Source organism: Podarcis cretensis (genome assembly GCF_951804945.1).
Source record: "Podarcis cretensis genome assembly, chromosome: 11".
Taxonomy (NCBI): Eukaryota; Metazoa; Chordata; class Lepidosauria; order Squamata; family Lacertidae; genus Podarcis; species Podarcis cretensis.
The window spans coordinates 15,411,089-15,427,865 of NC_137180.1; the positions used below are offsets into that span (position 1 = coordinate 15,411,089).

General features: G+C 41.9%; 1 protein-coding gene across 2 annotated transcripts in view; it reads right to left on the reverse strand.

Annotated features, from left to right (window-relative positions):
- Positions 1-748: 748 nt before the first annotated feature.
- Positions 749-16,777, reverse strand: part of ADAMTS19 (ADAM metallopeptidase with thrombospondin type 1 motif 19) — a 128,187-nt gene continuing 112,158 nt past the window's right edge. For both annotated transcript variants that reach the window (XM_079995339.1, XM_079995338.1), the window contains exons 22-23: positions 4,489-4,666; positions 749-2,298 (exon numbers count right to left, since the gene is read on the reverse strand). In XM_079995339.1, coding sequence (XP_079851465.1) covers positions 2,147-2,298; positions 4,489-4,666 — 330 coding nt within the window. In that variant the 3' untranslated portion in view covers positions 749-2,146. The remainder of the gene's footprint in view (positions 2,299-4,488; positions 4,667-16,777) is intronic.

Below are 16,777 nucleotides of genomic sequence, written 5' to 3' on the forward strand. Positions count from 1 at the left end.
CAATGGGAGCTCACCCCGTCACGGGGATTCGAACCGCCGACCTTCTGATCAGCAAGTCCTAGGTTCTGTGGTTTAATCTACAGCGCCACCCGCATCCCTGCACATTGTGGTAGAAAGACCTTAATATCCCACATACACTTATGAGGTCTGAGCTGGCACAGTGATGGATCAGAAAAGAAATTGTGTAGTGGACAACTTGCTAAAAATGCAGCCTGACCGAGTGTCTGGCAGTGAAAGTGGTTACATTCCACAGAAATAAAACAGGACTTAAAACCTCCCCCCTTTGCAGGGAACAGGAACTGACTAATAAATAGCAATTTAGAATTTATCCTCATAATATTTCTTTGAAGACCAGTGCTCCAGAAACTGTTGGGCTTACATTGGCCATGTTGGCTAGGACTGTTAGTCTGCTAACTGGACTGCTAGTCCAATGACATGTTGGGAGCACCATGCTGGCTTATCCCCCTGCGCTAGATGGGTAGCGTGGTCCACCTTCACATATTTGGTTTTCTCCATTTCATTTCTTATTTTCAACAGAAATCAACCAACATTATAAGGTTTGTGGGAAGGGAAGATATATATAAATGGAGTTTATATACATATATATTTATTGAAGATGTAAAAATCACGTGACTCACATACAAAATTTTCTCATAAGGAAAATGTAAGTTGCCTTGTTCACGTTTCACAAAATTGCAAAACTATCTTTATAAAAAAATCTTTTTTTTAAAAAAACAAAGCTTATCACAAAAAAACAACCTGAAAATTTAGCCCAATTCATGTTAAACATTAGGTTTCTCTCCATGTGCAAACCACATGAGCACCAAGAGCTAGGCGTGGATCGTTCGCTGAAAACCCTTGAGATCAAATGACAAGTTTAAAAACAGTACAGATTTCTTTCATAGGATGTTACAAACTCTAGAACGATGTTTCTCTACACTACATCAAACAGTGCAACCGAGATTCAGTGTTAATCTTTACAGTGTTTAATTGATTCAATACTTGTGTTCAAGTATATGTTCATACACATGATTAAAATCCCTACTTTGTCATTTTGTCTATTTTTGTTTATAAAAGTTTCTAAGTTACAGTAGATCATTTCTTACAGTATGTTTTTAAGGGCATGGAGAAACATGAGGTGTCACGCTGGGCCGCTAGTGATCTGTGGTAGGAATCAAGAATCCATGACCCTCCAGATGTTATAAGACTCCATCAGCCCCAGGTTAGCACCACAAAAAATTCAGTTATAATAGGAGCTATAGTTCTGCTATATCTGGGGGACCGTAGATTTCCCATGCCCGCTTAAAGGAATCTGCCTACAACTTCGTGGAATTGATTCTTACAATTAAGTTGGTTGAAAATGGGCTGCTGTGATTATGAAAATTAATCCTGGGAAGCTGTAGCTGTGTCAATAGATGTTCTGGGTCCAATGTCACATGCAAATAAATATTGGGACAGTTCGGAAAGTCTGATTCAGCCCTTAATAAAACAAGAATTGATTTTTCCAATACATTCTGTAATATAACCTGTTCAATGCTGTTAGATCAACTCACCCCAGAACCTGTTGCAAAAATTTCTGAAGTCAATCTGACACAAAGCATAAAAAAATTACAATAAAATAAAGGGGGTCTCATTTCCATACACAGCAAAACTATTAACCTAAAAAAAAAATCCAAAAAAATCAGGGTAATATGATGACTTATTACTTTGCACAATCTTGTGGACAGTTAAGTGTGTTTAAGTCCCATTAACTGCAAGTGAGCAGGACTAGCACACTAAACAATGCACAGTATCGTCCTCATTATTTGTCTTTTGGAGGTTGGGGGTGGGGGAAAAAAAGACATATTGGCCTACTGAATATAAACATTTAAAATAGTAATTTTAAAAAAAAATCTGATAAATGTATCCAAAATAATTCATATAAAATTAATTATGGAAACTCTGAGCATAAAACAAAACAAAAAAAAAAAAGCTGTTTAACCAAAATAAAAAATAAAAATGTATTGGCAGGCAAAAATAAATTAATTTGATTAAATTATATGTAATCTGATAATATTTGGTCTGAAAAAGCGTGCTCTTGTGTGTGTTTATAAATAGTGTCGCTGTGAAGAGCTGAGAGCTACCCAGCCAGTCTGCCTGCCAGAGGTCAACTCCTTTGCTGAATTTTCTGAGCATAAAAGTCTCTGCACGTCTCACAGCAACGCTGGTACCACCTCATATCTTGGCAGAGATTCTTCTCTCGTATCACTCTGCAGTATACAGGCCACTGGTCTCCAAGGCACTTGAATGTTAAGGCAGCTGTGGAACAACACAAAACCAAACGGGGCATCAAAATTGCATTTCTAAGGTGTGAAACATACAGTGGATGCATAGCACAGGAAGCCACTTACGTACAGGCAGCAAAACAACAACAACAAAGTGACTTGGGAATGAAACGCAAGTAACAAGGTGGTTTTATAGAAGCAAAAAGGGCAAAAAAAAAAAAAGCTTCAAAACTTAGAGATAAAGGATGCAATTTACTAGGAAGTAAGGCGCTGTGGTCTAAACCACTGAGCCTTGGGCTTGCCAATCAGAAGGTCAGCGGTTCGAATCCCCGCAACGGGGTGAGCTCCCATTGCTCGGTCCCTGCTCCTGCCAACCTAGCAGTTTGAAAGCACATCAAGTGCAAGTAGAAAAATAGGTACCACTCCGGCAGGAAGGTAAACAGCGTTTCCGTGCGCTGCTCTGGTTCACCAGAAGCAGCTTAGTCATGCTGGCCACATGACCCGGAAGGTGTACGCCGGCTCCCTCGGCCAATAAAGCAAGATGAGCACTGCAACCCCAGAGTCGTCTGTGACCGGAGCTAACGGTCAGGGGTCCCTTTACACTTTACCTTTAAGCACCATTTAACACAGGAGCATAAGAACAGGGCTGAACCAGACAAAAGACTAGGTGATATCTGGTTTTCAACATCGTGGTATTATCACCAGCTAATAACAGGGGTCAGCAAACTTTTTCAGCAGGGTGCCACTCCACTGTCCCTCAGACCTTGTGGGGGTCCGGACTATATTTTTTTGGGGGGGGAAATGAACGAATTCCTATGCCCCACAAATAACCCAGAGATGCATTTTAAATACAGTGGTACCTCGGGTTAAGTACTTAATTCGTTCTGGAGGTCCGTTCTTAACCTGAAACTGTTCTTAACCTGAAGCACCACTTCAGCTAATGGGACCTCCTGCTGCCGCTGCGCCGCCAAAGCCCGATTTCTGTTCTCATCCTGAAGCAAAGTTCTTAACCTGAAGCACTATTTATGGGTTAGCAGAGTGTGTAACTTGAAGCATATGTAACCTGAAGCGTATGTAACCCGCGGTACCACTGTAAAAGGACATAGCATACTCATGTAAAAACATGCTGTTCCTGGACCGTCCATGGGCCGGATTTAGAAGGTGATTGGGCCGAATCCGGCCCCCGGGCCTTAGTTTGCCTACCCATGAGCTAAACATTGTGATGCACTGATATATCACCATGTCTGAAATAAGGATGGAGCTATGTAGAGACACGGGCTGGCTTCATGGGTTTTCCCACATTGTGAATTTTGCATCACACACACACTGATGCGCAATATATTGCCAGGCCAAAAATTATGAAACCCATATCACGATATGGACTTCAAACCTGTGTTGGACAATATATTGCCCAGCCCTGATAAAGACCCATCTAGTCCAGCATCTTGTTCTCACAGTGGAAAACCAGACGCCAGCTAGATCCTAACACAAAGGGACCCTTACATCTTAAAAGATAGCACATTATTTATAACATAGAACTATCTCCCACTGAAGCCCCGCAATGTGCAGACTCCCTGCCTGTGTCCTAGGCAACCAGATGGCTCCAACAACTCACACAGATGGAGCTGCATAGGTCCTCTGGGGTCCTCTGGGTTCCAGATCATGAGGATGAAGAAGAAGAAGAAGAGTTTGGATTTGATATCCCGCCTTTCACTCCCTTTAAGGAGTCTCAAAGCGGCTAACATTCTCCTTTCCCTTCCTCCCCCACAACAGACACTCTGTGAGGTGAGTGGGGCTGAGAGACTTCAGAGAAGTGTGACTGGCCCAAGGTCACCCAGCAGCTGCATGTGGAGGAGCGGAGACGCGAACCTGGTTCCCCAGATTACGAGACTACCGCTCTTAACCACTACACCACACTGGCTCTCTGGATCTGGAACACAGCTCTAATGAATTGATTTTAGAATGCATTTCAATTAATTGATTGTGATTTTATGTAAACTGTGTTATTTTTATTGTTGTTAGCAGCTCTTCGGCTGGGGAGGGCGGGATATAAATAAAAAATAAATAAATCATCATCGTCATTGTTATTAATGTTCCCCACCCACAGGATGAGCAGCGGTGCCATGATTTTGATCCTGGGAGAGTTGGGGAACCGTGACACGCATATGAATGTGACAAGACAAAGAATAGTCACCCCCCCCCATATGACCTCGCAACTGCTTACCTAACCTAGGAGATGTAATTGTGTTCACATTAATTTTTTCATTGCAGGGCTGCAGGTGGCAGGGTCTATATGCTGCAGGTTTTTCAGAGGAGAAACACTCATTGCCGTGTCTTCCCGTGATCTTGTGCATGCACTGGATGACTCGGGACTGCATTCCTTTGCCACAGGTAATGGAGCACTGCAAGGAAGGTAAGAGAAACATGTAAGCGCTTTTGCCCATGGAACAAAATCTTATCCAAGCCTGATGTTATGATTGACTCAATGTCTGAATTTAAAACAATGAGAAAATATAGTTTCATTTTGCACCATCTTACATGGAGCACATTCTTCTCCCAAACATGTGTTTTCAAGCCATGTAAATTGCATTTCCAGAACCCTGAAGGATATATTCTGATATATGAAATAGCATTGGATATGGTTTTCCCAGTAGTGATTATGGAAGTGAGAGCTGGACCATAAAGAAGGCTGATCACCAAAGAATTGATGCTTTTGAATTATGGTGCTGGAGGAGACTCTTGAGAGTCCCATGGACTGCAAGAAGATCAAACCTATCCATTCTGAAGGAAATCAGCCCTGAGTGCTCACGGGAAGGACAGATCCTGAAGCTGAGGCTCCAATACTTTGGCCACCTCATGTGAAGAGAAGACTCCCTGGAAAAGACCCTGATGTTGGGAAAGATGGAGGGCACAAGGAGAAGGGGACAACAGAGATGGTTGGACAGTGTTCTCGAAGCTACCAGCATGAGTTGGACCAAACTGCGGGAGGCAGTGGAAGACAGGAGTGCCTGGCGTGCTCTGGTCCATGGGGTCACAAAGAGTCAGACACGACTAAACAACTAAACAACAACAACATATCTCTGATAAAGACCTGTCTAGCAGTTAAAGCTGAGAGTGTAAAGTTCCCAGGCAGCTGAAGCTCACCTGTAAGGAACTGCTGGAACAAGCTCTAAAAAAGCATTGTCCTCATATACAGTATTGTGTGGCTTGAGTAAAATACTCAAGGACAGGAGACTTCCTATTTTTATCCAGCTGCAGTCTGTTAGCTCTAAAAAGGCCAAACTTCGACCAAATCATTATTTTTATTGAAGGAATACAGTATCGGATCATGGTTTACGATCCTGGCTTCTTTCAACAAACCATAGTTTAAATCAATCAGATGAGCGCTGGTTAATTTAAACCAGAAAGTGGGCACTTCCAATCTCTTCCCTATGAACTCATCAGAGGAAGAGAAGGTAATGAGGAATGCATGAGGTTCCTATCAGAAAATAATATTGTTGCTCGTCCTCCATTCATTGTCTGCTGGTTGCAACCAAGACAATATAGCTGCAAATGGGTGGCTTTTATAGCGTTTCTGGAAGGTCAGAATCTCTGTACGCTCTAGTGTGTGGCGGCCACTGGTACTTGAACTAAGGGAACCAGAAATGCCTTTTCTTCCATGTATGCGGCAACCTTATGAGGAGCAGAAACCTAGACAAACACTGACTTTGTAGTTAGAACGTGAAGTGATCTTAGTAAATCAATTCATTTTCAGGTTTAACCACTGGCAAAAAGGTATTATTGTACGCACACATGATATGTGTTGCTTCTGCCTGTAGCTGATGAACAAGAATTCCTGGACAAAAACTAATAAGCATAAACAAAATGTTCTAATAGGCAGCCAGATTTTCTTTGTGGAAACAACACTTTGCTGTTAATCTCTGCATTTTGAATGCAGCCCTAAAGGTACTGTTAAACTGTTCAAGCAGCAACTCAAGCAGAATATTTTTGTCAAAGACTGTACAAAAATGATTCCTGGATGAAGGTACTTGAAAGCCATTAAGGAAAGAATGATGGGTGGTATTTTTTCTGCAAAAGCAGCGGTGATCTATTTTGAGACTCTCTTCCACATAATTTAAGTAACTGAACTGTAAACACTATATCAAATTATCTTTCAACTTGGCACCCGCAACTCTCACCCTAAATTCTCCCTTTCCTCTGCCTGAGAGAGACATATATTTTGAAGCTGAATCCCTAGACCAACGGCTGAGGAAGGTGCCGTAATGCTACAAGCCACTTCCAGCTGGCCTCAGTACGAAGTAAATTAAGGGAAAAATTGTCACTGGCAGAGAGCAGCATTTAAACTCTGAACCTCAGCCAAGATAATAGGCAATCACTGCCGAGCTTGATAAAAATCTGCAATTGGAAGTGCCAATCTGTAACAGTGTTAACAACATAGACTTGGACAACTTCTTCCAAGAACAAATGATTACTCAGGTTGCAATGCAGAAATCACTTGTTCTAGAGTTATTACACAGAAGACAAATGAACACAAGAATGGCGTTCCTGGATCCGACCAAAGGCCTCCTGAACACAAACCAGACCAGCATCTTAAATGAAAACTGCAAGGTTACTGACTGGCCTGACAAAGGATGGCTTTAAAAAGAAGACGACGCCTGGTGTGGTGGTATGCTTGCTGGCCCCAACCCACCTATAAAACAGGATTTTAAATATATATATTTTGAGTTTGTCCAGGCTTCTGTACTTTGATATGTTCAAAGGCTGGACAGCAAGCTGGCAGGATGTAGCCTTGCTGCTAAAAGACTGTAATCCACTGCAGAGTAGATTGAGATGATAAGGGGGAGAGGGAAGAATTTCTGTGGGCTGCAGAGTGAGTGCCTCCCACATACCGTATTGCTAACAACTCCCTGGAGTTATTGCAGAAATCATCTCTTTCTAAGTTTTTATCTAAGTGCCAAAATGTGTACATCCACCCATCTATCAATCTTCCTTCCCCTTTTTGAGTTCCCTTCAAGAACAGATCACAAAATGTTGCCCCACCTTTAAAAAGAACCCCATCCTTTCACGTACAGAACAAGTATTTCAGTGAGAAGGCTGAGCTAGTTCAAACCAACCCCTGTTTATCAACCTGACTAAGGCTTTTGACACTGTAAATCATAATGCCCTGTGGACTGTCCTTCTGAAAATTGGCTGCCCAGATAAATTTGTAAATATCATATAATATGACAGCAACAATTACAGATAACAATGGCTCTCAAAGTGAACCATTCACAGTGGGATCAGGTGTTAAACAGGGTTGTGTTATTGCCCCAGCTCTATTCATTATTTTCATTGCCATGATCCTACACTTTGTCAAAGGGAAACTCCCCATTGGGGTAGAAATCGTATATCGAACAGATGGAAAGCTCTTCAATCTGAGCAGGCTGAAAGCAAAGAGTAAGGTTACCGTAACTTCCGTCATAGAGTTTCAGTATGCTGATGACAACGTAGTGTGCGCACGCTCAGAGGATGACCTCCAAACTATCCTAAATATCTTCGCAGAAGCTTACGGAAAGCTTGGCCTATCACTCAACATCCCAAAAACCAAAGTGCTGCACCAACAAGTACAAAATAGCCCCTCTGCAGCGCCACAAATCCAACTCAGTGGTGTAACGTTGGAAAATGTCGATCACTTCTCCTACCTAGGCAGTTATCTTTCCACAAGGGTCAACATTGATGCCGAAATCCAGCATCCTCTGAGCTCTGCGAGTGCAGCTTTCTCCCAATTGAAGTGCAGAGTGTTTGAGGACCGGGACATTCACAGGGAAACCAAAATGCTTGTTTACAAAGCTATTGTACTACCAACCTTACTGTATGCTTGTGAAACATGGACCACTTACAAACGCCATCTCCAACTTCTCGAAAGATTCCATTAATGGTGTCTCCAAAAAAATTTACATGTCACTTTGGAAGACTGGCAAACTAATGCCAGTGTACTGGAAGAAGCAAAGATCACCAGTGTCAAAGCAATGATTCTTCAATGTCCCCACTGTGGAAGGACGTGTGGGTCCAGAATTGGCCTCCACAGTCACTTACAGACTCATTGTTAAAACTGTGTTTATGGAAGACAATCTGACTCGGCTATGAGTGATCGCCAAAGAAGTGCATTTTCTACTATGTACAATCCTTCCATCATTAGGAAGAGGGTTTTTTTATAATGCCTCTGAAAAGGTGAGAGTTTTATTCAATATTTCTCTCTCTATTTTTTTAAAAGAGGATTTTAAAAATGTCTGCTGTGCCACCAGTAAATAAAAGTGGGGTGGATACTTCAATATCAGAGTTGTGCTGCATTTTCTGTTGAAACCATGCAAAATATCTATTCCGTATTCTACTCCATATGGAAACGAGCTGTCTGCCATTTTTATCCAATTTCTCTGAAATTCAGAGTTACAACAGTTAAAAACTGGAAGCACAAAAGCTTCCCTTCTCTGCCACAGATTCCGGACACCTCCAGCCAGCTTTTGTTGACAATAGCTTCAAGTTATCTGTAGATAACTACAGATAACTGTGAACCATTCACTTTTTGTCTACTGTATCTCATAGGGCTGCTGCAAGGATAAACAGGGGGTCGGGGGGGGGGAATCTAGGTGCTGCCCTGAGCTCCTTGGATGAGGGCGGGGGCATAAAAGAAGCACAATGATTCAACACGATTACTGCTTACATGTCACACAACCGAAAGCTTTGACTAATACTTTCCATGTTTCTCAAACATGAATGAATTTATAGGAGCCTTTGCTTTTCTCTTAAACTGAATTTTTTTAAACTGTAGAATATTAACTTCATTTTAAGATGCTTGCCTATATTGCATTCCAATTTCCTCCTAGTCTTCTTAAGTTGCAATGTTAGTTTTATTATAAACCAACTAGGAACTGATATTGCTTCACACCATTCCATGAAACCACTTTTCACACCTATATAATATCTCCTTGAATTTACACGCTTTAAGGGTCTCCTATAGCAACCTTTGTACTCATTGTGATTGTCTAGAGCCTCCTCCGAAAATATTTTTTAAGGCAAAAATCCCACCAGATTCCACTGGACTTAACTTCCAACTTACTATGCTTACAGTTGGAACTGAATTTTCTTTTTCAAGCTGTTTCTAATTCTCTCAAATTCCGTTCAGAAATATAATTTCTCAGAAATCTGATGTCACAGGGACTCCAAATGAAGTAAGCCCTCCTTGCAAATACTTCACCACTAAGATTAGCTTTCAACAGCAAGCTCGTTTCTGAATATAGGTCCATTATAGCAGCTAGATGCCTCTTTGAACGCATTCTACCAGCTGTTTCATTGCTTCAAGATGGGACACTATATCTTGTTCTGATCAGCCTCTTGAGAAACATCCTCAGCGGCAACTTGTGGCAAAGCCTTGTTACAAAGCGTGTTCTCCCTAAAATGAGAGCACGTGTCGCGGTGTGGGCCGCCAGGCCAGCCCTCTGTTGCCAGGCAGGTTAATAGTTATTGCCTGGCACAATGATTAGCTGACCGGGTTGCTGGGGCAAATTGCATGTAGCAAATTGGGTGGGTGGGACCATAGGCTTTAAATATTGGGGCATACTGCTTTTGCTTTCTCTTTCGCAGAGTGCATCGGATCACCCGCCCGCCCGCACTGTGTTCCGGTTGACCTTGCTTTGCCTGTCATGGGGTCTTCTGCCATTGGGGCAGGGGCCTAGTAGGAATTTTGCCATTTGGCTGATTGGCTGGTGCCATTTCGTTTTTGCCTACTACTTAGCAATTCGTCACAACTTGTAAGGTTGGTTAGGCATTGGTTGTAAAAATTGGTGGTGGAGGGGTCAGGATAGGCTGTGTCTGCCCCTCCAATGGTGCTGGAAGGGAATTCCGTTAAAGGAATCCTGGGGCTTGCCACGATTTTGTCCAATCCCTGAAATGGGACAAGGGCCGGCAAGCCTTGGGAAGCTGGTTGGGTGAGTGGTGAGGGACTGACGCTCAGCTCAACTGATCCCCCAACATTGTCTTTCCCTTCACTGGCTTCCGATGGAGTTCGGAAAGTCAGTTCTGTCCGGGGGGGGGGGGGGGGGCAGATAGTCAAAACCAATGTCTAAGCAACCACTCACAGATTTTGTATTTTAATAAAGTAGTGGCCAAAATAGTACCAAAAACCTTAAACTAAAATTACGTGTGATTTCTGAATTATTTTGAGGGGTGGCTTGGGGACCTACACACGCAACAGACTTCAGTACTTCATGATCGGAGCCTTCACTTGGTGTTTGGAGATTCCCCCCTCAGCCTACCCCAGACAGCAGCCCACCACAGTAAGAAGCGTCACGGAAGCCAGGGATAATTTTTTCAGGGGGTCAGGGGGCTGGCACTGGACGGAATGGGAAATTCCAGCTAATACTAGCCCCTTCCATTAGCTTTTCTCGTGATCCAGCCCAAGCAAGAGCATTGAGACTGCTGGGTATGATGGTAGGTCATAGTTATGAGGCAATAGTTATGAGTTATGACTTTGTGTCAGTGCATCCTTACCATACATTTAAAGGGCATTTAAAGTGAATGGCTCCCCCCAAAGAAGCCTGGGAACTGGAGTTCACCCCTCGCAGAGCTACCATTCCTAGCACTCATAACAAAATACAGTCATACCTCGGGTTACAGACGGGTTCAGGTTGCGTTTTTTCAGGTTGCGGACCACCGAAACCTGGAAGTACCGGAACAGGTTACTTCTGGGTTTCTGCAGTCGCACATGCGCAGAAGCGCTACATCGAGCTTTGTGCATGTGCAGAAGCACCGAATCGCAACCCGTGCGTGCGCAGACGCGGGTTGCGAACACTACGGGTTGCATCCTACACGCATCACGTTCACAACCTGAGCATCCACTATACAGTTCCCTGGATTCATTGGGAGGGAAGTAATTTGCTTTAGATGGTATTGTGCGGACTACACATTATCACAGATGGTCAGGACATTGGAATTCTTCTTCTTCTTTGGCAATCACTCATAGCCGAGTAAGATTGTCTTCCATAAACAAGGTTTTAACAGTGAGTCCGTAAGTGACTGTGGAGGCCAATTCTGGATCCACACGTCCTTCCACAGTGGGGACATAATTATTTCACTATTAATATATTTCTTCTTAATTGTATCTCAGTTCATTACTTTGATAAAATACATATTTTGTTATGTGCAAATGGCTTTAGATACCTGTTAGGTTCATAAATTACCGTATAGCATATATTCAACACAAAAAACAGTGACAATTTGTTGTTGACAAAGGACAGCTGGATAGACAGGGTGAGTCTTTAAAAAAAGGCCCCAGGGAACATGTGTACTCTGTATCCACGGGGCCTCTTTTAAAGGACTCGCCCTGTATAAAGGGCCCCATTACCTTCAGTAGCTTAGGGCCTCATCAAACCTAATCCAGCCCTGCCAATCTAGTCCAGCATGCTGTTCTTACAGTGGCCAACCAGATTCCAAGCAAGACTGGAGCACTTTTGAATGAATAAGCAGCTGCCTTCTTTTAAGCTTGTAACTTGCCACCAGCCCCCAAACTGATAATAGCTCATTTATTCATAAGATGACATAGCAAATAGCTAGCCGGCCTACCCAAAATGTTTATATTGGCAGGTTTTAGTAGAAGAAATCACATTTTGTTCTAGATTTTTTTTTTTAAAAAAAAAGTTGTTTAAAAGGCAGATGAGTTCAAACAATAAATATCTATAAGGGGGGAAAGGTAGACGATTATGTCTCAAAGGATGGGAAAATACAAAATGAAGAACATCTGATTTTTTCACGGAAAATATCCAATTTAGGATAAATTTGTTCGAACTGTATCATCAGACATGTCTTCAAATTGACATGAACAGAACTCACTTAGAAACGAACTTTCTGCTTGACTGGAAACATGTCTATACTGATTATACAATCATTCCCAGTTAGATCAGGACTCCAGAGTTCAATCATTGGTGTCAGCGTCAATTTTAAGGAATGACAGGCTTGTTGGGAAAATGAAAGGTATACTATATTGGCTAGCCTCTAGACACCCTGAAAGAAGAGGCCTAGACTTGAAACTTAAGTAAGATTAAGCTCGATTTTTAAAAAGGTTTTAAAAAGAAAAAAAACCTGATTGATACTAGAGCTATACTAAAACGGCCCCTGAATATTCAGTCTCCATTTGTGGACTGTAAACTAGGGGCAGGGGTGTCAAAATTGGACACTTACTTTTTGCAGCACTGTAGTGGGAGGGACAGATTCAGTTTATAAGCACTAAAAAATGTCATCTCACTACTGTCATGTCTGCCCCCCATCAGGGCTTTCCCCCCAGCCAGAACTCAGTTCCAGAATCTCTCCGGTGGGCGCCATTGCCATTCTAAGAGAACGAGGGAGGCGTTTATGGTGAGTTGCAGCACCTCTTTTTCTAGAAAAATTGCACTGCCTGAAATGATGCTGCGTCTGGGTCATTTGGTGGTTAAGGGAATTGATGGAGAGCTTACCTAGAGGGGAACTGTATTGCTGTCAATGGCACTGCCATCACAGGCAACCGTGAGATATACAGTGGTACCTCAGGTTTCAGGCGCTTCAGGTTACAGACTCCACTAACCCAGAAATAGTACCTCGGGTTAAGAACTTTGCTTCAGGATGAGAACAGAAACTGCGCGGTGGCAGCAGCGGGAGGCCCCATTAGCTAAAGTGGTACCTCAGGTTAAGAACAGTTTCAGTTGGAACCAGGCCTTTTCTATAGGGCCACCCCAGGTTACAGATCCAATAGGGCACCATCTCAATTGTCTTTTCAGCACCCGTTGAGGACTTTCCTCTTTCCACAAGCCTTCTAAGTGCACATTTTTATCCTAGTACTGGATCTGAAATAGTTTTTATATATGCTTTCATTGTATTGTGAAATTGCTTTGAGATTCTTTGCAGGAAACAATTACTAGACAACGATGTAGTCTAGAAGAAACAAGGAGGGACAGGCAATCACAAATTTCGCCCAAGTTGAGCTACACTCCCCTAGAAACCGTGGCAGTGTATATATGTGTGAGACTATGTGTTTCTAAAACCTCGAGAACCTAGCTAATAATTATGATAAACGAGCCGTATTTCCTCTTTCCCTAATTTTTTGCCTTTTAGTTGTGTGAGATAGAGGCCGCTATACTGTAATTACCTAAGAATTCTTCGATTAGGGAATAAGAAAATGCATCTGTTCTCTCATTTTATTTTTTGCGGGGAATTTCACTTGGTGACCCCCTTCCTCCTTTACTAAGGTAGAGAAACAAAGGAGCAATTTAAACTTCAGCAATCCTCTTGTACTGACAACTTTGTTTTCAGAGTGCCTTACACTAATGGCTCTCTCTAGACCACATGGCTTGTTCAATGCGACTCCCTAGGCAACTGTAAAGTGTCAGGATGCATTTAGTCTCTTACGCTCAGCATTCTCCTTTGACACTAGCCTCAGGGATCCAGCACACACACTAAAAGTACAAGACTGTTGCAAAGGGGGAACTTGACAAAACACACAAAAGCAAGGCAATGCAGCTAACTTAACCTTTTCACCAACTAGTAGGCAAGTTACCATTGCTCAGGAATGACTGCTTTTAGCACTAAGGCTGCAGACCTACACATGCTTTCTAGGAACTCTCACTTACTCAGAACCTGTGTACACATTGTTGATTTAAAAGGCAGCCAGATTATTCTTGATCTCAATTCAGATTGAAGCTGGTTGGGGGAAAACATGTCATAACACAATTTTTCATAAGAAATGATGGGACAGGCACAGCACAGAGATGGGTTGTGGCCAGGATGGATAAAAATCTGATTTTTTAAATTTAAATCTGATTTTTTAAAATTTAAATTGGATTTTAAAATAAAATGCTTTTGGAGAAAAAAAATCTTTCTAAAGATAAGTTTTCTATTTAAGTTATATTATAGTCCAAAGGCTATTCATCAGGAAATAAGGATTTGTTTTAAGTTTTTCATGTGTGCTAAAACTCAGACTAAGTTTTGTTTTTAAAAAACCCACAGTTTAACCACATCAGTTAACAAACATGGATACATACGTTATTGCTTTAGTTAAATAAATTGTTATTAAGGAAATGATTATTTTTCTCCTTCCAATAAAGTACAGCAGAAAAATTGTCCAAATATAAACAGTTAACTTATTAAACCTCACAATAATGTCATAATTATTTCTAATAGTATAACCAAATCAGTAATTTTTGATATAACTGTAAAAACTACTCTGAAAATTTATTATTCCAAAAATGAAACCTTCATCTGGTTGTAAATATTAAGATTATACCAGCAAGAATGAGTCTTTTTTTTTTTTTTAAAAAAAAATGATTTAAATCAAGTCTTGCTGACTAGTGATTTAAATAAAATCCACCCTGGTTGTGGCTAACATTGTGTGTACTTCCCAAAACAATGGTGGCAGCACACTGGGTGCAGAGTTAACAGGAATGTATAGACAGCCTGAGTAAACCTGGTTAGGCGTAGGGTGCAGCTATTTATGTTGGGGAAAATGTATATAGCATAGCAGGCTATTAGCCATATTTTTTAAAAATAAAATCAAGTCACCTTTTAATTATTTGTTTAATAAATAAACAAATCTCCTAGCAGTTTACTAAAACAGTACTTATCAACAGTGTTAGAAACAGAGATATGAAAGCTGGGAGCTAACTGGCACCTTAAACCCAGGTTATGGGCGCAACAACTGAATGTCTAGGCTCACTTTTTTATAAGAATACATAGCTGAAAATGACTGAACTGCAGCTAAAATATGTTCATTTTCCACGTGGTCTAGTCCTTCCGCTGCCCATCCCCCTAATATTATTCAGAGGGTCTCTTCTCCAGTCTGCAGAGAGCAGCTGGAAGTGGGGAGGCAGAAAAAGGTCCTCCTTGTTAGAATTCCTGCTCCGTGATTGCAGTCATGGGATTGTTGTCTATCACATGACGGTATATGTTTTGACTCCACAGAGTGGGAAGTGACGGAGACAGGATGTTTGTGTTACTGTGTTCCGTGAAGTGGGACTATTCTCCTTTGTTCTTCTTCTTTTCTGTCTGATGCTAGAGAGAGAGGGAGCCATGTTGCAGTGCTCCGTGTGTGTTTATATGTAAATAAAGTAGATTAGCCAAAATGCTGAGTTACTAAGGTCTGTTACGCAAGCTGCAAAGACTCTGCGGATCCCTAAGTGTGCTGATGTCTGTTGGCATTGGTCGCTGTGATGGTGGGGCAGAAGAAAGCTTTTGAAGCTCCCGAATGATCGACTAGATGAGAGGAAATATGCCAGTCGGGCATGTGTCTCTGCCAGGGTCCTACTCGAGAGTAGGATGAGTTCCTGACACTCCTTTCCTTCCAGCACTGGCAGTTTTAATCTGAAATCTTAGGCACAGTTCTGCGCTCAGAGCTCAGAAACGGCTTGCGCTAATGAAATTCCCTGTCGCAAAATCCGCCTAGAACAATGGGAGTTTCAATCACTGCTTATCAAAAAAATTCTGATGAAGTCAACAAACTTGAAAAAAACAAGTAGACATAATAAAAATAGTGGGGGGGGGAAATCAACATGATATAAAAGCAAGCATGTATAACAAAATTACCATCTGGGCTGGCATGCGGAAACAAGTAAGATTTTGGAAGGCATTGAGAGCAGTAGAACGTAAATGCCTGCCTGATTTTAATAGGAAGAGCGTCCCAGAGCAAGTGTGCTACCAGACTAAAAGATTGATTTCCTCCCCAAGTGCAATCTACTGTGTCAGCTTTCGGGTTCTAAGAACAATTCCTTCTGCTACTCATTACCTGTATGCTACAAAGGGGGATGAAACAGCAACAGTTTGAGTCTTGGATACGAATCGCTAAAACTATTCACATATCAGGATCGGTAACTGGATCTCCTCACTGCTACTGCCACCATATTTTTAACCCTTGCTAGTTGCACATGGAGATCTGTTACATACAGCTGCAATAGGTAGGCAGGCTGGATGAACCTATCCATTTCCTTTTCTCTCTGTATCTCTCTCTCCCCCCCCCCTCCATCAGTTTGCAATTAAAAAACAAAACAAAAAGCCTTCATGACGAAAACTCCATTAGAATTTTAGTGCATATCCCCCCCCCCCAAAGAAAATATACACTATGTAAATTTTTTGCCTTATATATACACATTTCTGCAAGGATTTTCACCGGATATAATGTGTGGTTTATGTTATTTTCCCTAATATATGCATTTTGCTGCACACTTTCTGCCGCCGAACGCATTTTCGTTCACATTATTTGGCTGCCCAACTGGATCGCGAAAGCCGGAAAAGTGCAAATTTAAAAGGAAAGCTGGGTTTCGGAAAATGAAAATTAGGCAGGTGCACATTAAAATCCTAACCAAACTGCAGTTCTCCTCTATCTCTAGGGACAAGGGGAGATACAGCATTAGGGCAGGGTCAACATAAGCACAGAGGGCCACAGTGCCTCCAGCCTCCTAGTCTCTCTGCATAGCCTCTTAACTGAATATTGATGAACTCCATGATGGTGCCAGTTGACG